This window comes from Chiloscyllium plagiosum, unplaced genomic scaffold (genome assembly GCF_037043375.1).
Source record: "Chiloscyllium plagiosum isolate Xiang-an unplaced genomic scaffold, Cpla_swu_hap1 HiC_scaffold_1, whole genome shotgun sequence".
Classification (NCBI taxonomy): Eukaryota; Metazoa; Chordata; class Chondrichthyes; order Orectolobiformes; family Hemiscylliidae; genus Chiloscyllium; species Chiloscyllium plagiosum.
In genome coordinates this window covers 107,800,702-107,826,843 of record NW_028270139.1, presented here as the reverse complement: position 1 = coordinate 107,826,843, position 26,142 = coordinate 107,800,702, and the positions used below count along the sequence as shown (strand labels likewise).

Sequence of the window (26,142 nt, the reverse complement as noted above, 5' to 3'; positions counted from 1 at the left end):
TTATTGTTGACAAAGTGACTCATAAAACTGGAATCCTTCTTTCAATTCTGTAAATTCATTGGTACACATTCATGCACACAGGCTCTCATTTGGTTTGTCATGATAACAGCTCTTAGAGAAAGTATATTATTTTTGGAAATTTTGATTCCTTCATTTTTTATTGCCTCTTCACAGCTTGACATATTACATATTAGAAGAGACATATTTGCTTTCATCAAAATGCTTCATCTCCATACATTGAGAATAATAGTCTTTATTATCTCATCAAATAAAGCCCAACCAATCAGGCAACTTCCAAAGGCACCTAAAAACATTGGAAATATGAAGGTGTTCATACTGGTGCCATGTCATTTACCTTGTATTGATGCTTCAATCTGCAAGTACAATCTAAAGCTGATAACAAAGCTTGAAGTACAACATATGTAGGTTGCTAGATTGCTGAAATTGGGATGAGGGAGGATTTTTCCCTTTAACTTTGCTTCAGTGTCATTTTGAGCCTTGGTAACAGATGTACACCAAAAGCGTAGTACAGTATCAGTATGTTGAGACTAAACTTCTGGAGTGTGAAGGCACTCTGAGTGTCCAACTGTACTGTCAATTAGAACAACTGCTTTGGAGGCTTGTTAAAGTTGTAGTTGGAATACAGAGATATGCCTGATGCTGTATGATATATAAAAATATGAGCTAAATTCTCAAGCTGGACTATGCTACCAGGCACTCTCTCCACTGCATACTGTACTGCACATACAAACCACTCCCTTACCTAAACCCCTAGCATGGCAGGCATGTAATCATAAGAGTTAATAAGATAAAACAGACTTTGGAAAACTTCTCGCTGACTAATAGTTATTCAGGAGATCATATTTAGTTTCTTTATAATGTTATATTTACATCAGCTAAAATGTATCAGTGAGGTGAATGTTAAATAACAGAGTATTTAGAGACTCCTTAGATGAATAGGACACTTTTAAAATCTAGTTATAATTAGTATAAATATCTAGGAAATGAGCATAATGTTGCTGATACTGTCTAAATAATTAACATTTCATGTTCAGAGGTACTGAAATTTCAATAGCAACTACGGATTGTTGCTTCTTGAAATCACCAATTGTATTTAAATTCCCTGTTGATTTCGTTTAAACACTGTATAGATCTAGCAAAAGATAAAATCATAATGACAGACGACAAATTTTCTGTCAACTAACAGATTTTCCTCTAGCTATGAAATGTGATCATTGAATCATATCACGTATTCCATGGAAACAGGTTATTTGTTCCATTGAATGAGAATTACAAACCTAGCTGAGTTCTGTTTTCCTGTTCAGTGCCTTTTCTCTTCAATATTTGTGCATTTCAATCAACTGCCTAATTACATTTAAAGAATTTATGGTTTCTGCTTTATGATGATTCATGGTCGAGGATTCTCCATCACAGCCAAACTCCATATTGAGAAAACTTTCTAAGCTTTAATTCATTTTGTGATTGTCTTAAGTTTGTAAGCACACATTAATATTTTTCTTCTCGATAACTCCCTAACCTTTTCAGATGCACTGAAAAAAAAACACCAACCCTTTAAGCCCGCTTATAGAATCGTAGTGAATTTAGTAAAATCCTTTAGTAAAAACCTCTTTATTTTTCCACTCTATGCCCCTGGAAATAAAATCAAGGAACTTGTTTGTTTTTTACCTCTTGTAATGCCAAGTGACTGACTTGTGTATCTGCATACGTTGATCACTCATTTCTCTTCTCCATATAAAATCCATTGTTTAAGAAAATAACGAAGTTGGCAAGACTTGTAGTGATTAGAAAAAGAGCGAAAGCTACAATTTCTTTGCCTTACATGGAGCAATGAGGTGGTACTTATTACTCATCTCCACCCCATTCAGCAGCACAGCGACCAGGCCATTCAGCTTGTTGGACGTTCCCTGCCATTCAATACGATCATGGATTATTGAACACTTTCATGCCTTTCATTCACCTTATCCCCAGAACTCTGAATGCCTCATGACAATTTGTTTTGGTGCTAGATCACAAATGACAAGCTTAATGAAATTCAATCATACCACTTAACGCAGTGGGATTGAACCTCACCACCTCCAGTTTTTTTAAACAGCTGTACTCCATTCTATTGCTACTTTGTGACTTGCTCTTACTACAATAAAAACTACCTCTTAAGTCTTGAGGACTGTGTTCACATTGTAAAAATAAATCATAAAATCATGCAGTTTTGTCCAAAAGTGAGTTGAAATGCAAATGAGATTTAAACTTGCTTTTAAATATAAAGTTATGAGGAAGAAACCCAAGGTTTGGATTATAATAAATAGATTAATATCAGACTGAAAGTAAATTCTGCAACATCCTGTTTATTAACCAGATCCTGTCAACAGCTCTATTTTGACCAGTTATGTTCACCGGCTCTATATTAGGAATGTCTAATATATCAGCTCCACATTTGTTTAGTGAAATGTGTGAGTTGCCAGCAGGGGTCAAGCTGAGTCAATGCTGGCAGCTGGATTCCCTCCTGTTAAATAAAAGTTGTCAGTGGATATTGGGTTAGGCCCCAATACACAGACTGGGCCATCAGTCACTTTAGACAAACTATATAACAAAACCTCTCAGTATATAAACCTAGGATTAAACAGCACTGTGATTTTTAAAAAAAATCAAAATCTTGGAGACACTGGTTGTCTGAAATTAAAAATACAACAAGTGGAAACATGCAGCAGACCAAGCAGCATCTGTGAAGAGAGAAACACAGTGAAAGCTTCAGATCCATGATCAGCATTTCTGATAAAAGATCATTGACTGGAAACATTAACACTGTTACTTTCTCCACAGACAGCATCTGGACTTGCTGAATATTTGCAGATTATTTTCTGTTTTAATTTCTTTGGGCATTTACAATATTTTGTGCAGCACAACAATCAAATGAATAGATTATTTGCTAGGTCTCTATCTAGAAGAATGTGGAATGAGTTTTATTTTGGTCTGTCAGTTTATTGCCATTCCCATTTGCAAAATATGTTGAATTTAACTGAAGTAAAATTGGACAAAAACTCCTTTAAAAACTTTAATTATTAGATGTACTTTTAAAAATTATGAGGTCATAATGGAGCTGTATATGATGTTAGCTAAGCCACTACTGAATACTATGCACAGTTCTGGTTACCACATAAAAGGAAGGATGTGATTACACTTTGGAGATGGTGCACAAGAGATTTACTAGGATGGTGCCTGAAGTGATTCAGCTATGAAGAGAGACAAAACAGGTTGGGATTGTTTTACTTAGAGCAGAGAAGGCTGAGTGGGAATCTGAATGATGCATAGAAAGTTACAAAGGGCATGGACTGTATAGTTAAGGAGAAACTTGTGTCCTTAGTAGATGGGTCAATAACCAGGGGACATAGTTGTAAGTAAAGGAGCAGGAGGTTTAGAGGAGGTCTTGAGGAAACAGATGTTCGGGGAGTTGTGCGTAACTGGAACCTCACGACCTAAAAGGATAGTAAAGACGGGAACCCTCTAGACATTGGAGAACTATTTAAATGAATACTTGAAATGATGTAGCATTCAAGTCGATGGGCAAATTGCTGTAAACTAGGATTAGAAGTGATGGGTGTTTGATGACTGGGGTAAACATGATGGGCCAAAAGACCTCCTGCGCAGTAAAACGTCTATGACAGTAACAATAAAAGGGGAAAATGTTCCCAAATAATTGAAACAACTTTTCTTAAAGATGATTTTACTTTTGGAGAAAACATTAATCTTTATAGTTTTTCTTCAGAACCTGGTGCATATATTTTATGTTTCTGGCCATTAATTGAATTGCGTCTATAGCTTTTTTCCTCACCCTAAGTTTCCGTGTTTCCCACCAGATCGCTTTGAATCAGCCCACCAGTCAGTTAACATTATCTAAGTTTATCACTACCAACATCCCATATCCGTGTATTCTCTTATCTTTCATGCACCTGCCCAATCTAATCGTGAATGCGGGTGAATTTCCCACTCCTTCCTCTAGCCTTGAAGATGGAAGACACAGAAGCCTATAAAATAACAAAAGACCATAAGACGCAGAACCAAAGTAAACGCCGTATATTTCTGTGGGACTTCAATTAGTCCTCTCGCACTTGACAGTATCCCATACAGAAATAACTCACCCTCATAATTTCTGCCTCAGTTACCATCGTAGCGGGGAATTCTTAAATCTCACACCGTGTGCCAAGGAGCTGATTTCAATTTAGTTTCCCTACAAGAATTCCACATGGTGTATTTAATATGGGATAACGGAAACAGTGTATCCGTTTGCGAAAGTTTGCGTTTCCCGTGTACTGCACAAGTTGTTCTAATCTTAAGTCACCTTTCTACAACCGGGGGGGGGGGGGGGGAGGTGTCGCTGTCCTTAGCAGTTGAGAGTCCTGGTGCATTTAATTTAACCTGGACAGCACGACTCCCTTAACGTGTGTAACACACACACACACACATACAAAATAAGCACAGGATTTCTTCCACATTTTCTGGTGGCGTGATTTAAACTCATTAACCCTTTTGAAAGGCGAATACATGATCTCTCTTGGTGAAAGAGCACATTCCATCTGTTTGCAGGAATTGGGATGTGAAACCAGGAAATGGAGGTCGCCTGAGGGAAAGCTTGCACCGAGCTGTGGTGACTGACTGACACCCTGTGCCACCCACATCGACAGATGGTGCGCTGTGCAGTCTGCAGAGACTCTGCAGCCCCCTGTTGCTCACAGTGACCCGGCTCGTTTGCACGGAACCAGAAATCTGCCCCTGCTTTAATCCCTCGCAACTTTACCGAATAAGTTTTCATTTACGAATCATCCTTTTTATTGCTTAGTAACAAAATAAAAAAAATAAAATTGCACTGGGAGGAATGCAAACTTTGGGGGGGATAAAGTACAACAGCAATTATTTTAATCCGCCCGAGAAGGTCTTGCAATTGGCCACGGCAGAACCCAAAAAAAAAACGATGCTGGAAAAGATAGCGAGCGGAGAGATGCAAAGGGACTGACTTGGTAACGAACCAATTGGAAGATCAAGCCCTCCTCCCCGTGGCTCTCTGTGGTACAGTCTTGGCTAGCACGCTATTTAAACGGCAGCTTTACAGGCTTCCCCATTCAAAGCAATCAGCCTCTGCACATTTAATGGTCTCCTTCAGAGACCAGACCACAACCAGTTCCTGTAACTTTTGCAAAAAGTTTCCCCCCTCCTCTGTAACTTTGTTTTCTCGCTGCTTTCTTTTCTTCCCCCCAACTGGCCCTTGAGAAAGCAATCCCCTCTCCTGCACCAACACCCCTTCCGAAACAATAAGAAAATCAGACCCCTGCTCGGTCAGGATGCGAGCTGTTTCAGCAGGTCTCGCCTGCCTGTACTGCACACTGCTGTTGCTGGCGTCAGGGAGCACATTGGATATCGATGCGGTGGTGCTGCTGCCGGTGGAGAGCACTTACCTGTTCTCCATGAACAAGATCAGGCCAGCCATCGACTACGCCATCCAGAGCCTGGCGGAGAGCCGGCTGAACTTCAGCGTGCGCTACCTGGACTCAGAGTGTGGCAACAAGGCGCTCTTTCACCTGGTGGACATCAGCATGCTGCAGAAACCCGATGTGATCATGGGGCCAGTCTGTGACTACGCGGCTGCCCCGGTCGCCAGGCTGGCGTCCCACTGGAACATCCCCATGGTATCGGCCGGCCCCCTAGCCTCGGGCTTCGTGCATAAAATGCCCGAGTATGCCTACCTGACGCGGGTCTCTCCTTCTTACTCCAAGATGGGCGAGATGTTCTTGGCCATGTTCCGGCGCTACAGGTGGAAGAGGGTAGCTCTAGTGTACGCGGAAGACTTTGAAGAGAGGACCTGCTTCTTCACCATAGAGGGGGTCCACGTCGCCTTTGTCGGGGAAGGCTATGAGATACATACTTTTACAATCTATAAGGAAGAGGACCATTTCGACCACATTGTACAGCAGGTCCAGGAACATGCCCGGAGTGAGTGCTTTTAAAGAACAACTTTTTGCAAAATCTGTGCGTTGCTTTGGTTGTAACTTGTCTGTGTATTTTTGTTTCCACCGGTCCCTTCATTGCAGGCCAGAAGGTGACTTTGGGTAAAAGTGTACTTTCTGGAAATAGGCTAAAACGCGCCCTTGATCCTTTAAAGCGCACGCAGATCAGCACAGAGGCGTGTAAAGGTAACATAGGGTCAGTCCGTTCCTACGGTTTCCACTGTAGAAAACTGAAGGAGCTAAACAGAAGGTCAGGTTAGGTGAAGGGATATGGTGCTTGTATGAAGTTTCCCAGGTAGACGGGGGACCAACTTACTAAAAAAGGCTGGAAATCAGTCGAGAATTTCGACAAAGTCCGCCAGATAAGGAGCACGGATGGCCAACCTTTCTGAGGTAGAGCGTTTATAGGGGGAGGCTGGGATGAGTTGGGCTGAATTAGCGCAGCGCCTCCAGATCAGTACAGTAAATAGATGCCATACAAATTCAGCGAAGTTTTGATTGGTTGGTTCAATGCAGTGAATGCCTGGGATGCCAGAAAGGAGCGTGGGTGCAGAAATAAGATAATGTGTGACTGCCTGATCCAATTGAAGCTGCGTAAGACATTTAATTTGTTATTGGGATGACACGTGAAGCCAAACTCCCGCCCGTCTCCTCAGGTGGGCAGAAAAGATTCAACGGAAGTGTTTGGGGGCAGAGCAAGAGAGTTAGATTGGTGACATGGCCAATACTTATCATTTCATCAGACATTACAAAAACAACTTGTCCGATCATTATCACATTGCTGTTTGTGAATAGGTGTTGTACTTCTCTGCTTTACCTGTATATGATCAGTACTCTTCGGAAGTACTTCATTAGCTATGAAATGTCTGATGGTCATGCTATATAAATGCAAGTCTTTTTACTTAAGCCTGTTGCTAATAACAGACAGTTTTGATATCCTTGTCTACATCTTATTCCAGATAAACGTTGTGGATTATTCAGTGATTTCAACTGTGCTAGTTTGGAGGACACTCTTTAAGCAAGGAGGGATTAAAGTTATAATCCTCACCAAACGTGCACCTTGTAAAACTCAGCACTTCGGAAGAGAGAGTCTAGTTTGCAATATCTACAGTATTGTTAATGCAAAACATAACGTGAGAATCGAAACTGTTACAAATCAAAACTGACAATGTATTTAACTCGGAGAAAGTGGGGACTGCAGGTGCTGGAGATCACAGTCAAAAAGTGTGGGGCTGGAAAAGCACAGCCGGTCAGGAATTCCTGATGAAGAGCCTATGCTCGAAACGTCGATTCCCCTGCTCCTCGGATGCTGCCTGACTTGCTGTGCTTTTCCAGCGCTACACTTTTGACAATGTATTTAAGTCAACTGGTCAAGCACAATTAGATCCTTATTTGAAAATTCATTGACATTCGAGCAATTCACGAGCGGTAAGAGTTTTGCAGAACTGTTGCAGTTAAGTATATCCAGCTGGATGGACTTGACTGGATTGAGGCTGACCTTTGTGTGTGTGTGTGTTGTACTTGATTTAAAACACAGACTAGAATGTTTAGTGTTTACTTTTATTTCTGGGGTCCTGTAAAACTTGTGACATGCAGGATGTGGGTAATTGTGATCAACAATTCGGCCTTAATTGGGAAATAACAGAGCATAGATTAATACTGATAAGGAAACTCCATTCCTGAATAAGGATTATACCCAAAATGTCGACTTCCCCATCTCTTGATGTTTTCTGTGTTCTTCCAGCTTCCTGCCTGTCTACTAAGGAAAGGTTGAAAAATAGGGTGTGGAAAACCAAAGTAAAGAATCATTTGTAAAAATAAATTACCACAAGGTAGAGAAGTGCTCAGAATATGCATGGATGCCAGAGCAAATATGTGGAGGGGTAATAAAACAGCATATTTTCTTCACTGTTAATATAATCAGTGCTTTCCCAGTTTACAGAACAGCAACTAAACATAGAGTCATAGAGTAATACAGAAAGGAAACAGACCCTTTGGTCCAACTCCATGCCAACCAGGTATCCTAACTGAAGTAGTCCAATTTGCCAGCATTTGGTCCATGTTCCTCTAAACCTTTCCTATTCATGTACCTGTCCAAATCTTTGAAATGTTGTAATTGTACCCACCTCTTCTCTGGGAAATTATCATAGTTTCAAAGATAATTCAGGGACCTCTCTACTGCTTTAAATAATTGAACTAAATTCATCTAAAGGTTCATCTCTGTCGTGTTGCTTGGCTTTGATCATTGTTGTGAACTTTGAACTGAGTAATGCGATAAACAGAACTCAGACTTTCTAATATTGCTTTATTCTTTAAAGATGTATTGACATGAAATGTAAAACAATCTCAATAAGGAGTTTGCTAAAATTGAAAATTTATATTACTTTAAAGTTACTCAAACTGAGATATATATGAAATCATGATTGTTGCATTGTTAACTATTTTCAATTAGTCCATATATTATTCATTTCTTCATCATTAAATATCTGCTGGTTCATTCATCCACTTTGCATATTTTGCAGACTAGAGCACCAAAACTTCAAAAATCCAAATTGCTTTGACCCCCATCTGAACAAAAGAGTGTTTAATACACTCACTTTCCTTTCAATGTGGGCAGCACATAGACTTTGTTTCATTAATGTTGTGTGAAACCAGTGTTAAATACTGTTTAAGGGTCCATTTGCAAAGTTTGCTGGATGCAGGGTGCGCTGCAGGGTGATGGCAACAGCACAGAATAAGTCCACTCACTGGCTGACGTTACCATGAAGGTCCTACTTTCTCAACCTCACCCCTTGCATGATGCCTGATGACTATCAGGTTAAACTCATGACTAGTGCTCTCTCTCTCTCTCTCTCTCTCTCTCTCTCTCTTTCTCTCTCATGTAACCCTCTGGGACTCAGTGACTTTACATTTAACTCAGCTCAGCAATGGATCAAAAATCACAAAAACTTTAGTACTCATTATAATTAACTTGCACTATTAATGTCTGGTCATACCACTTGCATTCAGACTGTAACAGGTGCTGGATGTGGCTGTAAAAGGCAGACTGAGCATGAAAAACAACAGACAGTGTTGCAGCCAGTCAGAGAGCATGTATCAAGGTTGTCTGCCCAACGTATGAGGTGAAGAGAGATGCCTTATCCACTGAGCGTCAAGAGGCCCTGCCCAGATAGCTGGTATGAAAGCAATGGAAGAAAATAGCTGTTGTATTGATTGCCTGTGGTCTAACCCCAACAACTACTAGCCTTGTACACTGCTTAATGCACTGGCAACCTTTCCATTCACCCATGATGATTCCTAATAACCACTACTCATATGTAACATTCATATCTTTGCCTCACCATCACATACTTAGCATCACCACGACATTGCATAACTTGTACACTTTACCAGTTATGCAGTCATGACAGGCATATAACCCATATAATCCAACTACTTATCTGCCTTATCTGGCACACTTCCATCTCCCTTGCAGGACAAGAGGGTGCAGCAGCCCCTGGCTGACAGGGACAAACATGGTTGTACATATTTACTGTGGTGAAGGAGATGGTCGTCGCCATCATTGGACATGGTGGGGCTACTGGTTACGCTGAAAACTTTGAAGACGGCAGTATGCTGATTTGTGATCCTCCTTCTCACATCTTATTTATCCCTTTGTCCAACAACCTCTTCAGATCTACTAGTAGCAGATGCTTTAAGCATGCACATTTCTCTCAATGCAACAATACCCTGTGAATTTCTACTTTCGGATTCCCAAAACCAGCAACTTGACCAGATACTCTTTGAAGAGAAAGCAGTGAAAGATGTACAAGAGACAAATGAAAACTTATGTGTGAACTTGGAGTTAAAATCTGGACATGGTGAGGCACTGTGTTGAGATACTTGTGTAGCCTACAGCCAGGCAAGGGGTAATTGTAGTTTAGGTAACAGATCATGAGAGCAGTATGTTGCACATGTTACTGCTGCAGGGAATACAGTTGAAGACTTCAATAGGATCATGTAAAATGAAAAGATCTGGTGTCAATTCACACACAAATGCTTGGTGCAGTGAAGCAATTTCACAGCCAATGGATCAGACTAAAATTCTGAAATCCTTCCAAATCCGTCTGTGAATGGTTGTGAATCACATCTGAATCTGTAATTACAGGGAGGTCCAGCACTTAGTGCAAATGACCAGACTGAAACATTTTTGATAACTGTCAGTGAGCTGTGCCAAATGGATGGTCCATCCTGGCCTTCTCCTGAGGTTTTAGCAGCACTGATACCAGTCCTCGGGCAAGTTGATTAGCTCTATTTGATATCAAGAAGTGGCATGATGGCACTGGATGCTGCAAAGACAATGGGTCCTGACAACATTCAGTAACTGTACAGAAGAATTATGTTCCAGAATTAACATAAGTATATTAGCATTTACCTGGCAATGTGGAAAATTGCCCAGGTATGTCCTGTCCACAAAACTGACAAAAACATATTGACATGAAGGGAATGCACAAGGGTAATTGGTTGGCCTTTTTGGGAATGTTGGATCATTTAATTGATAAATTTGGTTTCGCATATTTGTTTATGATGATTACACTTCAGCATTATGTCTGAGAGAGATTATGAGGATGTTAGACCTGTGCTGAATGTGGAGTTGGGTTGAAGCTTCTTGTTGCTGCAATCAGAAGAGCCAATCAATGACCTTCCAGCCAGAAGGGCATTGTGTTGGTTGTCTCTTCTTCCTCTGTTTTAAAAAAGTTTCATTTTGTTTATGAAACATCCTTGGCTTGAGAATCTTTGCCATAATCCTTGATAACAACACCACAGCCACAGCCTGCAATCTTGTGGAGCTTCACTTCTTGGTCTGTTTCTCACAGACCTACCCATTCACCAACCTTCTTATTGTTATCAACCTTCATCAGGTTGATCCCACGCTCAGTACAGAGTGCTTCTACCAACTCAACATACTGTGTCTCATCACAATTGGCTACCCAGGCATGCAAGTGAGCCGGTCACTTGTCGAGTACCTTGACAGCTTCCTGGAGACCACAATGCAAACAATGTCTTCTTGCTCCTTCTCCTTCGCCTCAGCTGCTTGGGCAATGTATATGTAATTTTCATAACACATTAACATGTTGGGTGGCACAGTGGCTCAGTGGTTAGCACTGCTGCCTCACAGTGCCAGGGACCCACCTTCGATTCCAGCTTCGGGCGACAGTCTGTGTGGAGTTTGTGCATTCTCCCTGTGTCTGCATGGGTATTCTCCAGATGCTCTGGTTCCCTCCCAGAGGCCAGGTGAATTGGCCATGCTAAACTGCTCGAGTGTTTGGTGCATGAGTCAGGGGTAAATATAGAGTAGGACAATGGGTCTGGGTGAGATACTCTTTGGAGGGTCAGTGTGGACTTGTTGAGTTGGAGGGCCTGTTTTTGTACTGTAGGGAATCTAATCTTAACCAAACTAGTTTGTAATCTCCACTCTGAGTCATAAATGGAAAGTAGTGCACATAATATGAAAAAGTTTTTACCAAATGGTTTATTAACAGCATGATGTATTGTTGTGAATTATTAGGAAGACAATGTTTAGTTAGAACTAATGCCCAGAGGGCAGTGGAGGCCCAGTCTCTGGATTCATTTAAGAAAGAGTTGGATAGAGCTCTCAAAGATAGTGGAATCAAGGGTTATGGAGATAAGGCAGGAAGAGGATACTGATTAGGAATGATCAGCCATGATCATATTGAATGGCGGTGCAGGCTCGAAGGGCTGAATGGCCTACTCCTGCACCTATTGTCTATTGTCTAATGCAATCTACTTACTAATATAAAGACAGTAAATTTAGGGATGTTTATTTCAATGTTCTTGGGCAGTCTTCCACCTCATATAATTGAAAACACATTCACATCTCTGCTCTGCCTATCTTACAATAGCCTAGTGATATTATCACTCAGCTATAAATCCAGAAAGCTCAGCTAATTTCTGGAGATGCAGGTTTGAATCTCACTTGCATGATGGTGGAATTTGGATTCAATATTTTTAAAAATCTAGAATTAAGAATCTACTGATGATGAAACCATTTTCAATTGCCAGAAAAACCTGTCTGGTTCACTAATGTCCTTCAGGGAAGGAAATCTGCCATTCTCACCCAGTCTGGCAGACAAGTGACTCAAGACCTATAGACATGTGGTTAGCTCTCAATTGTCCTTCAAAATGGCCAAGCAGGCCACTCAGCTGTATCAATCACTGAGTTCAAAACAAAGAAATGACCAGTTGGCATCGACCTATACACTGTAAAATACACCAGCAGAAAGAGCCCTGTTGACCCTGCTAAGTCTTTCTTAATAACATATTGGGGCTAGTTCCAAAATTGGGACTGCTAGCTCATTGACTAGTCAATCAACAGCCTGACATGGCCATACTCAATTCACATTACAGTTACCAGTCTTCAGCCAATTTGATTCTCTCTGTAATATATTAAGAAATGGTTGGAGGCACTGGATAATGCAAAGGCTATGGATCCTGGCAACATAGTGGCCATAGTCATACCTTATAATGCCCCAGACACCATCATCACCATCCCTGGGTATGATCCATCTTGGCCTTCTCTAGTGGTCCCCAACATTACAGATACCAATCTTCAGCCAATTGGATTTACTCCAAATGACATTAAGAAATGGTTGGAGGCACTGGATACAGCAAAGGCTATGGGCCCTGGCAATATAATGGCAATAGTACTGAAGACTTGTGCTCCAGAATTTATCATGTACTTGGCCAAGCTCTTGCACTATATTTACAAAATATGGCATTGACCCAACAATGTGCATAATTATCCAGTTTTATCCTGTGCACAAGAAGCAAGACAAATCCAACTTAGCCACTTATCGTCCCATCAGTCTCCAGTTGATCATCATTAAGATGATGGAAAGTGTCAACAGTGCTATCAAGCAGTAGCTGCTCAGCAATAGCCTGCTCAGTGATGCCCAGATTGGGTTCCGCCAGGGCCACTCAGCTCTGGACCTCATTATAGCCTTGGTTCAAACATGGACAAAAGAGCTGAATTCCAGAGGGTGAGGTGAGGTGACACTCCTTGCCATCAAGGCTGCATTTGACCGAGTTTGGCATCAAGGACCTCTACCCACTGATTCCAGTTTTGTTATCGGGGGCAAATTCTCTGCTGGTTGAAGTCAGACATGGCACAGAGGAAGATAGATGTGGCTGTTGGAGATCAGTCATCCTAGCTCCAGGACATCTCTGTAGGAGTTCCTCAAGGTAGTGTCCTGGATCTAACCACCTTCAGGTGCTTCATCAGTGACCTTCCCTTTGTCATAAGCTAGAAATGGGGATGTTCACCAATGATTACACAATGCTCAGCACCATTCATGACTCCTCAGATACAGAAGCAAGTTCAAATGCGACAAGATCTGCACAATGTCTGAGCTTGGTCTGACGAGTGGCAAATAACATTTGGCCTCACACAAATGTCAGACATTGATTATTTCCGATAAGAGCTGATGTAATCACCACCCCTTGACATTCATGGTGTTATCATCGCTGAACCTCCTGTTTGTCAACATTCTTGGGGTTGCCATTGACCAGAAATTCAACTGGACTCGCCACATAAACACAGTGCCGAGAACAGCAGGTCAGAGGCCAGGAGTACCACAGTAAGTAACTCATATCGTGACTCTCAAAAGCCTGTCCATTATCTGCAAGGCCCGTCAGGAGTGTGATGGGATACTCCCTTCTTGTCTGAGGCGTGCAGCTCCAACAACGCTGAAGAAGCTTGCCATCTTGCGTCCCATTTCCTAGTGTCTCCTTGTGTAGTTTGGTGAAAATGTTTGCTATTTGCCCCCCTGAAGTTCCATTTTATTCTGATAAAGTATTATAAATATAAGTTGTTATCGTTGTCATTGCTATTTTCATTTATTGAATTATCTGGTGGATTCCAAATAAAATCAAGAAGATCTAGCTACATTTTCTTGTTTTCACGACTAAGCTATGGCTAGTTGCTTTCAACTGCCAGCATTTTGGTTGCAAAGCACAGAAAATATCATGTTCGATAGAGATTTTTAATAGTATCTTAATCGAATTACACATTCTCTTTAATGTGAAGTTTAAGGTGGAGTGGGGCAAGGGAATGAGTTATTAAGGTAAACATTTATTTGATGATGAATGCAAGTAATATTAATATATAGAAACAAGTAATCCTCTTAGTTTTGTTTTCTCATTCCTCTACACACATGTTGTCGACACATATAAAACAGGAGCAGAAGTAGCCCTTCCAGCCTACTTTGACATTCATTATGATCATGTTTGAACTCGAGAACCTGCTCCTGCTTTTCCCTTTTATCCTTTGAACCCTTTAGCTTCAAGACCTATATCCAACACTTTCTTGAAATCATACAACGTTTTGGTCTGAAATGCTTTCTGTGATAGTGAATTCCATAGAGTTACTCCTCCCCGGGTGAAGACATTTCTGTTTATCTGGTTACTGTGTATCCTTAGACTGACCCTTTTGTTAGGATGTTATAAGTTACTACGTGACCCCCCCCGCCCCCGCCCCCATGCTTTCCAGACCTGCAGCAGATTATAATCCTAAACAATTCAACCTCACTTCATATGTTCATTCCACCATTCCAGGAGTTGATTTGGTAAACCTTCGCTGTACTTCATGTATATAGCAAGAACATCCTTCCTCAGAGAAGGAGATCAAATAGGCGTTTAATATTCCAGGCTTGGTCTCACCAAGGCCTAGTATAATATCAGCAAGCTCCTGTACTCGAATCCTCTCGCTATGAAGGCCAAAATTTCATTTACCTTCTTTACCACCTGCTGCACCCGTATGCTTACTTTCAGTGATCGGTGTACAAGGATTCTCAGGTTACATTCCACTCTCTGATCTTACAGCCATTCAGATAATTATTTGCCTTCCAGTTTTGCTACCTCACATTATTCATGTTATATTTCATCTGCCATGCATTTGCCCACTCACTCAAATTATCTAAATCACACTGAAGCATCTCTGCACTTTCCTCATAACTTACCCTTCCATTCAGGTTTGTATCATCTGTAAATTTGGAGATTTACATTTAATTCCCTCATTGAAATCGTTGGTATATATTATGAATGGCTGGAGTCCTAGCACTAATCTTATCCATCTCAGTAGGTTATCCTCATCCCATGCACTTTAATTTTACACACTAATGTCATCGAATCATAAAGTCATACAGCATGGAAACAGACCCTTCGGTCTAACCAGTCCATGACATACATAATCCCAAACTGAACTAGTCCCAACTGCCTGCACCTGGCCCATATCCCTCCATGTACTGTCCTGTTCATGTACTTATGTCTTTTAAACACTGTAATTGTACCCACGTCCACCATTTCCTAAGGCAGTTCATTCTACACGTGAACCACCCTCTGTGTAAAAAAAAAATTACACCCATGTGTCTTTTAAATCTCACTATTTTCACATTAAAAATATGTCCCTTAGTCTTGAAATCCCCCAACCTAGGGAAAAGACAACTACAATTAACTCTGCCTATACCCCTCATTATTTTATAAACTTCTATCAGGTCATCTGTCAACCTCTTACACGCCGGTGAAAAAAGTCACAGCCTATTCAGCCTTTCTTTATAGCATCCTGGTAAATCTCTTCTGAACCCCCTCCATCTTCTTATGGTTCCTATAACTGGGTAGCCAGAACTGGACAGAGTATTCCAGAAGAGGCCTCATCAATGTCCTGTACAACCTCAACATGACTTCCCAACACCTATACTCAAAGGACTGAGCAATGAAAGCACATGTGCACAATGCCTTTTTAACCACCTATATGTGACAGAAACTTTAAAGAATTATGTACCTGCACCCCTAAGTCCCTCTGTTCTACAACACTACCCAAGGCCCTAAAATTAATTGTAATAGCCCTAGCCTTGTTTGTTGTACTAAAATGCAATAGCTCATATTTATCTAGATTGGACTGCATCTGCAACTCAGCAGCCCATTGGCCCAATTGATCAAGGTATCTTAGATAACCTTCTTCACTGTTGACTTTTCCACCAATTTTGGTATCAGCTACTATCTAACCATGCCTCTTAAATTCTCATCCAAGTCGTTTATATAAATGACAAATGAAAGTGGACCTAGCACCTTTCTCTGTGGAACACTGTTGGTCACAAGTCTCCAATCTGAAACCAACCCTCCAATCTGAATACAACCCTCCACCACCACCCTCTGTCTCCAGCTGTCAAGCCAATTTTGTATTCAGTTGGCAAGCTCTCTCTGAATTCCATGTGATCTAACTTTATTAAGCAGTCTATCAAATTCCACTGTCTTTGCTTGCAAGGAATCTTAATTTGACTTCAATCTCTTTCTTTTCACATAGCTATAGAAACTATTATTGTCAATTTTTATATTTCCACAACTTACTCTGGTACTTTGTTTTCCCTTTCTCAATCAGTCCTTTCACCCTGTTTTGCTGAATTCTAAACTGCTCCCATTCCTCAGATCTATTATTTTTTTCTGGCCAATTTGTATGCCGCTTTCTTGGATCTAATGCTATCTCTAATGTCCCATTTAAGACATAATTGGCCACTTTTCCATTTTACTTTGATAAACAGGGATAACAATAGTTGCAAATCACCATGTGCTCTTTGAATGTTTGCCATTGCTTTTTTACCGTCATCCATTTGAATAATGTTCCCAAATCTATCATAGCCAACTCATGTCTGCAACCATCATAGTTCCCTCTATTTAGATAAATGAACCTAGTCTCAGAATCATCTATGTCACTCTGCACCTTGATGATGAATTCAATCATATTTTGCTCGCTCATCCCCCAAGGAACCTTGCAAAAATAAATTGCAAATTATTACTTTCACGTTACATGACTTATAGTCCAGGATGGCCTGTTCTCTGGTTGGTTCCTCAGTGTGTTGGTTCAGGAAACCATCCTGTATACACTCCAAGAATTCCTCTACTTTAGTATTGCTACTAATTTGATTTGCTCAATCTGTATGCAGATTAAAGTCACCCATAATGACAGATGTTCCTTTGTTGCACACATCTCCAATTTCCTGTGCTATACCATTCCCAACATCACCCCTACAATTTGCTTATTTATATACAACCCCCACTGATGTTCTTGCCCCTTGATGTTTCTCAGCTCTATCCATACAGATTTCACACTGTCGGAGCTAATATCCTTCCTTACTACAACATTAATTTCCTGTTTATCTAGCAATGCGACTCCCCGCCTTTTCCTTTTTGTCTGTCCTTCCTAAATATGAATACCCCAGATATTCAGTTCCCATCTCTGGTCACACTGCCTTTATATCTCCATAATCCCAACTATATCATATTAGTTTCCATCCCATTGTGCAAAATTATTGTCAATGTTCTGCACATTAAGGTACAACGCTTTAAGGCTTGATTTTTTTTTTAATGTTACTAGTCCCATTCCTATTCCTATTATTTTTCACTGCTCCTTGTTTGGGCATCATCCTTGATTTCTTTGCCTGTCACTTTGCTTCTTCCTCTTTCTGTCTTTTTTTTTCTTGTCCTCCATTCTCCTTCCTTTGCCTCCTTTCATAGGTTCCATTCCATTGATATTTTAGTTTCAATCTTCTCCAACCATTCCAGCAAATACTTTCCCCTAGGACATCGGGCCCAGTCCTGCTCAGGTATAACCCGCCCAGTTTGTACTGATCCCACCTTCCCAGAACCAGTCCCAGTGCCCCAGTCCAAAACCTTCCCCCTTCCACCATCTCTTTAACCACAAGTTCATCTGATAAATCCTGCTATTTCTACTCTGACTTGCATTTTAACATCATATGTTCTGGTTTTAGGACCTCATTCTTTATTTTAAACGTGTGTTCTTGTACCAATGTGTACCATGACCACTGGCTGGCTGTTGTCTCCCTTTTCCAGGATGTCCTGTAGCTGCTGTGAGGCATCCTTGACCCTAGGACCAGGGAGGAAGCATACTGTCCTTGAGTCTTATTTGTGGCCACAGGAATGGCTATCTATTCCTCTTTCAATTAGATTAGATTAGATTACTTACAGTGTGGAAACAGGCCCTTCGGCCCAACAAGTCCACACCGACCCGCCGAAGCGTATACCACCCAGACCCATACTCCTACATTTACCCCTTCACCTAACACTACGGGCAATTTCGCATGGCCAATTCACCTAACCTGCACATTTTTGGATTGTGGGAGGAAACTGGAGCACCCAGAGGAAACCCACGCAGACACTGGGAGAATGTGCAAACTCCACACAGTCGCCTGAGGCGGGAATTGAACCCGGGTCTCTGGCGCTGTGAGGCAGCAGTGCTAACCACTGTGCCACCGTGCCACTGTTGAATCCTTTATAAGTTTTACCTATTGTATTTCCACACTAGGTTTTGCTGCAGAGTGGAGGAGCAAACTGTGGTGCAATGAATTTGGCTGTTGTTGCTTTCCGCTGAGAGGCTATTCCCTTCACCAATATCCAACGCAGTATACCTGCTTAGCAGGGAAATAGCTAGAAGAGACTTCTACACTGCCCAGTGGTTAACAGTTCCCATCCTGCTTGTGAATGTTTTGCCTGTGTTTGTGACCACCTCTCTGTATGTGGTATCCATGACACTCTTCAACTCAAGGTTACTAGTGTTCCCAGTCCCTACTCCAGCTCCGAAACAAAAAAAAGACACTTTCTACATGCATGATGGCTTGGGCACTTCCCACATAGCACAAGAAGAGCATCGTTTTGAGCTCTCTGGCTCTGAGTTACTCCTGTAAATTAAAGCTGGGTATTAGCTTTGTATGTTAACTATCTTGCAGACATTTTTAAATCTTTGATATCAATTGATGCCTCCAGATTTTGTCCTGATATCCTCCAGCTCCATTCTCGTTCTCTAACATAAATAACTTGTTGAGTTCCATCTTATGTTAATCTTAAATTGCTTTAACCATTTTCTTATGCTTTTGCTCGTTCATTGCTCTGGAAAAGAAAACATTAATTTCTTGAATCTTGTTTGTAAATTAGCCTCATAATTTCCAGAATAACTTTTTAAAAATTATATTCGTTCATCAGATGAGGTTATCACTGGCCAGGCCAACATTCAATGCTATCCTTAATTGCCTTTGAAAAGTTGCTGGTGAGCCATTTTGAACTGCTGCTGTATATGTGGTGTACATACACTTACAGTACTATTAGTGTGAGTTTCCTGACTTTGGCCCAGTGACAGTGAAGAAACTTAGCAAGTATGGACAGTGTGTGGCATGGAGAGGAACTTGCAACTCATTGCGCTCCCTTGTATCAATTGCCCTCCCTTGTATCAATTGCCCTTGTCCTTCTAGCTTTTGTCCTTCATAACGTACCCTTATCTTGTTTGGACTAAATGACCAGACTATAGAGCGTGCTTTGACATTGTCTCCCTAATCTATAATGTCAATGTAATTTATTCTTCACTCTTCTGCAATGTCTTCCAGACCCATAGCCATATCTTTCTTCTGTCTTCATAACTAGCTCAATTTGACAAAATTATTTTGTAAATGTGATTACTTCCATATCTCTTTACTTCCTGGCATCTTTCAAACAGTATTTAAAATAAAATAATTCCACATTTGCTGTTTTTGATTTCTAAAGAAAAAACAGATATGTTTACCTGAAGCAATAATGTGAATAGGGGCATGTATTGAACAAAAGAGGGTGAATGTGATAACAGGAGTGAATCTGTTCATCAGTTATTTCTGTAAACAAAAAAGAATGTTGTTGGAGATAAATTGAACTTGTCATCTCTATACTCTTCATGACTGTTTCTCAGGGGCTGCAAATGTTGACTTTAGTTTAAGTCCCATTAAATATTTTAAAACATTTATCTGTGAACCTTTGTTGGACTCATTTTTAAAAATTCACTCACAGGATGTGAGCATCACTGGTTGTGCCAGTGTTTGTTGTCTATCCTTGAGAAGTTGTGATGAACTGCCTCCTTGAACTGCTGCAGTCTGTTTGGTGGAGATACATCCACAATATTATTAGGGAGGCAGTTCTTCGATTTTGACTGATTGACACTGAAAGCACAGCAATATATTTCCAAGTCAGGATGGCGTGTGGCTTGGAGGTGAACTTGCAGGTGGTAGGATTCCTATTTATCTGCTGCTCTTGTCCTTCTAGATGGTTTGGAAAGTGCTGATTAAAAGGAGCTTTGATGAATTTCTGCAGCACATTTTGTAGATGGTGCACAATGCTTCTACTGAATGTCAGTGGTAGAGGGATTGAATGTTTGTGGCTGTGGTGCTAGTTGAGTGGACTGCTATGTCCTGGAAGGTGTCAAGCTTCTTGAGTGTTGTTAGAGCTGTACTCATCCAGGCAAATGGAGAATATTTCACCAGTATGGTGCTCAAAAGTGATGTACATGTTATAGTGATTGTTTCATCAGAATCTAACAAGAAGAAATATATTTAATGTAGTGGATTGGAGCTTAGAAGAATTGTTAGTGAAAAACATTGTCCTAATGGATGAGTCAACAAAATAAATTAGTTGACAAAAGAAAAGGAATACGTAATAGTGCTTGTGTTAACTTTTGAGTATGAAAATAAATCAGTGTAACAATGTCAGGATGAAATAAAATGAGTGCAGGCCCAAGAATGGAGGAGTTGAAAGAAAAGTAAATCAACCCTATAAATGGTAGTCAAGTATACAGTGCAAACGATTAGAATGTTATTTCAGGTTTGGTAATACGTTCACCTTGTTAAGCTGAATAATGGTGAAAGGTTGAAATGAATGTTCAGGATTTACTGTCAGGACAGGTCCATAACCAAGTAAGTATTATGTGTGAGTATTATATTACATTACCTTTTAAAAGTGCATGTGCCCATTATGTCTTTGGGCGACCACACAAACTTCGTGATTTAAAGAAACTGAATTGTGCTCAGCCTGGCAGCTTAATTGTCCTAGAAAAGCATTACATTGAGTGAGTTTACATCTGATTACATGTAACATACAACATAGAAACAGGTAGTTGATGAAACCACACTGAGGCAGCATGGTGGCTCACCCGGTTCGATTCCTGCCTTGGGTGACTGTGTGGAGTTTGCACATTCTCCCCATGTCTGCCTAGGTTTCCTCCTACAATCCAAAAATGTACAGGTTAGGTGAATTGGCTGTGCTAAATTGTCCAGTATCAGGTGCATTAGTCAGGGATAAATGTAGGGTAGGGGAGTGGGTCTGGGTGGGTTACTCTTCAGAGGGTCGGTGTGGACTTGTTAGGTTGAAGGGCCTGTTTCCGTACTGTAGGGAGTCTCTCTATTACCACACTGTGTTGGTGTTTATGTTGCATTCAAGTCTCCTCCCATTCAATATGAATCAAACCGTTGACATCACTCTTGAAGTAGAAGTCAGTCGAAGGAGAAGCTGTTCATGACTCAGCCATCTTTAAATTGGTTCTCTGATTTACCAGTACCTTCCCTTATGTGCTTGTGACCATATTTTGAAACTCAGGATCAGCTTGCACATACATATGCTAGTGGGACCCAGCTTAACCTTTGTGTCTTCCCAATACCTCACAAGCATCTTATCTGCTGGGAAATTATAATTTTACCAAGCATCACAAAAACAAGAGCCATTTTCCCATTCTTTCAGCACCCTCAATGTAACTGTGGCCTTTACTTTAGCAACTTTACTGTCTGCGATTTAAGTTCAGAGGTATGTAATACTATTGTACTGTTTGATTTCTAGCAGACTTCTTTCTGCACATTTGTTTTTAGCTCAGGAACTATCCCTGCTGCATTTACTTCTTACCCACTCCTTCTGGAACTCCAGATCACTCAACGCTTGCCTCCTCCAATGCTGTACTTGTCTTGCACTTTCCAAAAACAAACTTATTGAGAAAACCAAACCAAATTCAGCCAAGATTCAGCAGTCAAATCTGAAATCTTAATAAAAACTAAAAGAACTGTGGATGCTGTAAATTAGAAACAAAACCAGAAGTTGCTGGAAAGGTCAGCAGGGCTGACAGCATCTGTAGAGAGAAATCAGAGTTAATGTTTCGGCTCCAGTAAGCCTTCCTCAGAACTCTGAGGAATTACTTTGAATTATTTTGTTTAAATAGTCACTGTTGTTCTTGTTATACCAACTGGTAATGCATGCAACTAAGTACAAAAAAAATCAATCAAACATAAGTGGCAAGATAATGAAATCAAAATGCACCTCGGGTGTTGATACAAAATGGCTGATATTGGGTTGTTCACCTGTTAAGCTCAGTGCTTGATATTCAGTTCGACTCAAGTTAGTGGAATCTGTGCTGTGTAAAATGGGTGTCTACCTCAAAATCATATACTTCTCATCACCATCTAAGACTAATTTCTGCTCCAATATGTTTTAGTACTGTTTGGAACTAAACATATTTTAAATGGTGCCATTTCATTTTTTGTGTCCATTCGAGAGATTGGATAACAACTGAGTTAAAACCTTCATCTGAAAGGCAGACCCTCTGACAAGGCAGCATGCCCCATGCTAACCTTTCCTTCTGAAATACATGAACAATTTTTTGCCCTTTATCGTCTTTAACCTTGACATTAACATTCAAGTTAAATGTGTGATAATATTGCTCATTTTGTGAGGCAGTTGAATTAAATCCATGGTATTTAATGCGATCATTCAAAATAATAAATCTGACTTTGCTTTAGCTGGTCAGAATCTGAAGAGAATGTAGATGTTATAGATGTGGAAAGAATGACATAGGAATGTTTTTTTTCATCAAGATGTGTACTGAATCATCAAATTTCTTGCTGCTACTCAGAAGCAGGTCAGGTTATTACACAATTTTAACTCAGTCCTGTAAATGTAGGAAAAAAAAAAGTCATTCATATAATGCCATAGGAAGGAGAGAAACAATTTGCTGTTTTTAACCTATGTTGGATTATTGTTCAGTTTTAAAGTGTATATTCTATTATCTTGGTTATTATAAACCTGATTTACTCCTTTTTCTAAGACAAAACTTTAGAATTCTACTCATCACTTTCAAATAGTTTGATCATCTTGCTGTTTCCCATCTTTGTGATTTGTGTTTGATCAAGTGTACAGTCCAGGGATTGGGGAACTCTCTCCACTGATTGATATTTTATCAAGGACAAAGGAAAATGGCTGTAATTGTTAAAGGCCAATTATTGTAGCCTAGAACTACAAGAGTTCCTCAAAGTTATTGTCCTAAACCTAAACATATTCAGCTGCTTCATAAATTACATTTCTGTGACTGTAAGGTCAGAAGTGACGAAGTTTGTTGAAGTTAGCACTGTGTTCTGTTCCATTTACAGATAATAGTGCAGTTTGTGCCTGTCTACAGCAAGACCTGGGTAATATTCAGGTTTGGGCCGATAATATTCACATCACCCAAGTGCTGAATTATCACAACTAATATCCAGGGGGCATCCATTGACCAGAAACTGAACTGTATGAGCCATATAAATACTGTTGCTGCAAAAGCATATCAGAGGCTAGGAATTCTGCAGTGAGTAACCAGGCTTCTCACTCCTCCTTCAGCATCAACAAGACACAACTTAGGACTTGATAAATTATTCTCCAGTTACCTGAATGAGTGCAGCTCCAACACCACAGAAGAAGCTCATCACCAAACAGGGCAAGTTAGCTCCCCTGGTCACCACCATTGAAACAATTATCACTCTGCCACTGGTCGATAGTAGCAGCAGTATACACCATCCTAGAATGCACAGTAAAAAAGTCCTACTACAGTACTTTCCAAATCCAGAGTCCCTACCACCTAGAGGAACAAGTGCAATAGATATATGGTAACACCACCATCTACAGGTTCACCTCCAACTCACACATCATCATGACTTGGAATTATATCATCATTCCTTCTCAATTACTGTATCTAAATCCTGGAACTCTCTTCCACCTCCTAATACAATGAATGTACCTTGACAATGTAATTGAGGTCCCACCACCTTCTCATGTAAAATCAGGGTTCCACAGTGTTACCATTGCTGCCCACATTCTGTAAATAAAAAAAATTCAGCCTTATGATCTGAAAACACAATGAAAAACTTAATAGGTTTGACATCATATGTGGAGAAAAAGCAGAGTTAACTTTTCATGTCCAATCACCCTGTTGCTGCCAGACCTGTTGAGTTTCTCCAGCAATTTCTGTTGTTGTTTCAGATTTCCAGCATCTCACAATTCGTTGTTTTATTTCAACCTCCAGATTCCTGCTGCCTCATTTTGCTGTCCTCACACTGATCTATTGTGAATTTGTCCACGTTAAGTTTGCTCCATTCCCTAGAAGGTTCTCTAAGGTTTTTTTTTAAATGCTGAAGACACTCTGGAATTGTAAATTCTTATTTTTGTCCTGTGGTTGATTCATATAGGAACTGACACAACTTTGCACTTTAAAACAGACAAGAAAAGGACTAGACCAGCAGTGCTTCATTCACGTGTGTTAAAGGAAAGAACTTCCAATGATGCATTGTCTTTCTTGACCGGTCATGTCCTAAAGTGCATCACAGCTAATGCAGTATTTTCTTGAAGTCAAATTGTTGTTGCTCTTTTATACAACACACTCAGTTTTGTGTTTCTAAATTTATTATATCCTCCATTAGCTGCAAAGTACTTTGGGGATTATGAAAGATGCTATAAACATACAAATCTTTCTGCAAATCAATCTGTTTTAGTTGCATTGCTAACTTAAAATATAACACCTATATATTTACTACTTGTACATTATATACTTACAGTTAAACATTTTTATTTGGTTAATTTTTGTTATGGGGGTAGAGAAAGCAGGAAAAAAAAGATAAATAAATGCATTATCCAGTATAAATTTAGATTTGGGTCTTGCAGCATTGTAAGGATTTTGTAAGAATTCTTTGCCATGCACAGGGTTAATAGAAAATGAAAGCTTTGCCACAAGTCAGTTGCTTCTGAAGCAGGTCAATCAAAATACTTAAAATGTACTGTATTTGGCCTCCAAGTTTGAGCTTGATAAGTTTGAAGTGATGGAAAACTTGTAATTTAAGCATCTTAATTAGTGTCCAGCCTGAAAGGCGATACATGAATTTTCCCAATATGGAGTCAATCATTGGACAGGATGATGATAGGGCCGAGGATATGGAGGTGCTGAGCCTCCTTCACCGCCACTCCCTCACCACCAGACGCATGGAAGAAGAACGCCTCTTCTTCTGCCTCGGAACACTTCAACCCCATGGCATCAATGTGGACTTCAACAGCTTCCTCATTTCCCCTTCCCCCACCTCATCCTAGTTTCTAACCTCCAGCAACCCTGTCCCCTTGACTTGTCCGGACTTGTCCGATCTGCCCAGCTCCTTTTCCACCTATCCACTCCACCCTCTCCTCCCTGACCTATCACCTTCATCTCCTCCCCCACTGACCTATTGTACTCTATGCTACTCTATCCCCACCCCACCCTCCTCTAGCTTATCTCTCCACGCTTCAGGCTCTCTGCCTTTATTCCTGATGAAGGGCTTTTGCCCGAAACGTCGATTTTGCCTGTCCTCGGATGCTGCCTGAATTGCTGTGCTCTTCCAGCACCACTAATCCAGAATCTGGTTTCCAGCATCTGCAGTCATTGTTTTTACCAGGATGGTGATAATGTCCAGTGAAATGGCCAACCCTACCCATCTCCAAACAGCTTTGAGAGCTGTTAAATTCTTCCTGCTGCCTCTTAACATAAGCAGTGAAGAAAGTAAGTTTTCTTGCTTCTGTCAGTTAGTTATTCATTGAGATTTAGTGGAAAGTTTGCATTTCCAGATAGTGAAAGAGAACAAAGTCAGACCAGGTTGTAATGGCTGCAATTTATCCCCAGATGCACCTTGTACTTTTTATCATTTTGAGCAGCAGGTATTACTAGAAAAGGGTTGTTTGAGATTGTTCATTGCCACCAGTCCTCCTTTGACTTTGCTTTGTCTTGGGCCTACCTAGTGCTTCCTGGTAAAGTATTTACAGAAAAGGTACTATTCTTAAATTAAAAAAATGTTTATTGCATGATAAGTAGAACTAAATGTGGTCAGGCATAATTATTTATACTCTAGGGAGCTGCTCCCTTTAAAAAACTAGAATAGAGTTCTTTGCCGCACCCAAAGATGGTGTGTGGCATCAATAGAATGGATGGAGCCAGCATAACACGTACATTAAC

General features: G+C 40.5%; 1 protein-coding gene across 4 annotated transcripts in view; it reads left to right on the top strand.

Moving 5' to 3' along the window:
• Positions 1 to 5,121: 5,121 nt before the first annotated feature.
• npr3 (natriuretic peptide receptor 3) overlaps positions 5,122 to 26,142 on the top strand; it is a 91,800-nt gene continuing 70,779 nt past the window's right edge. For 3 of the 4 annotated variants that reach the window (XM_043686845.2, XM_043686782.2, XM_043686933.2), the window contains exon 1: positions 5,122 to 6,000. In XM_043686845.2, the coding sequence (XP_043542780.2) occupies positions 5,352 to 6,000 (649 nt within the window). In that variant the 5' untranslated portion in view covers positions 5,122 to 5,351. The remainder of the gene's footprint in view (positions 6,001 to 26,142) is intronic. The other variant, XM_087989632.1, reaches the window with a different exon arrangement.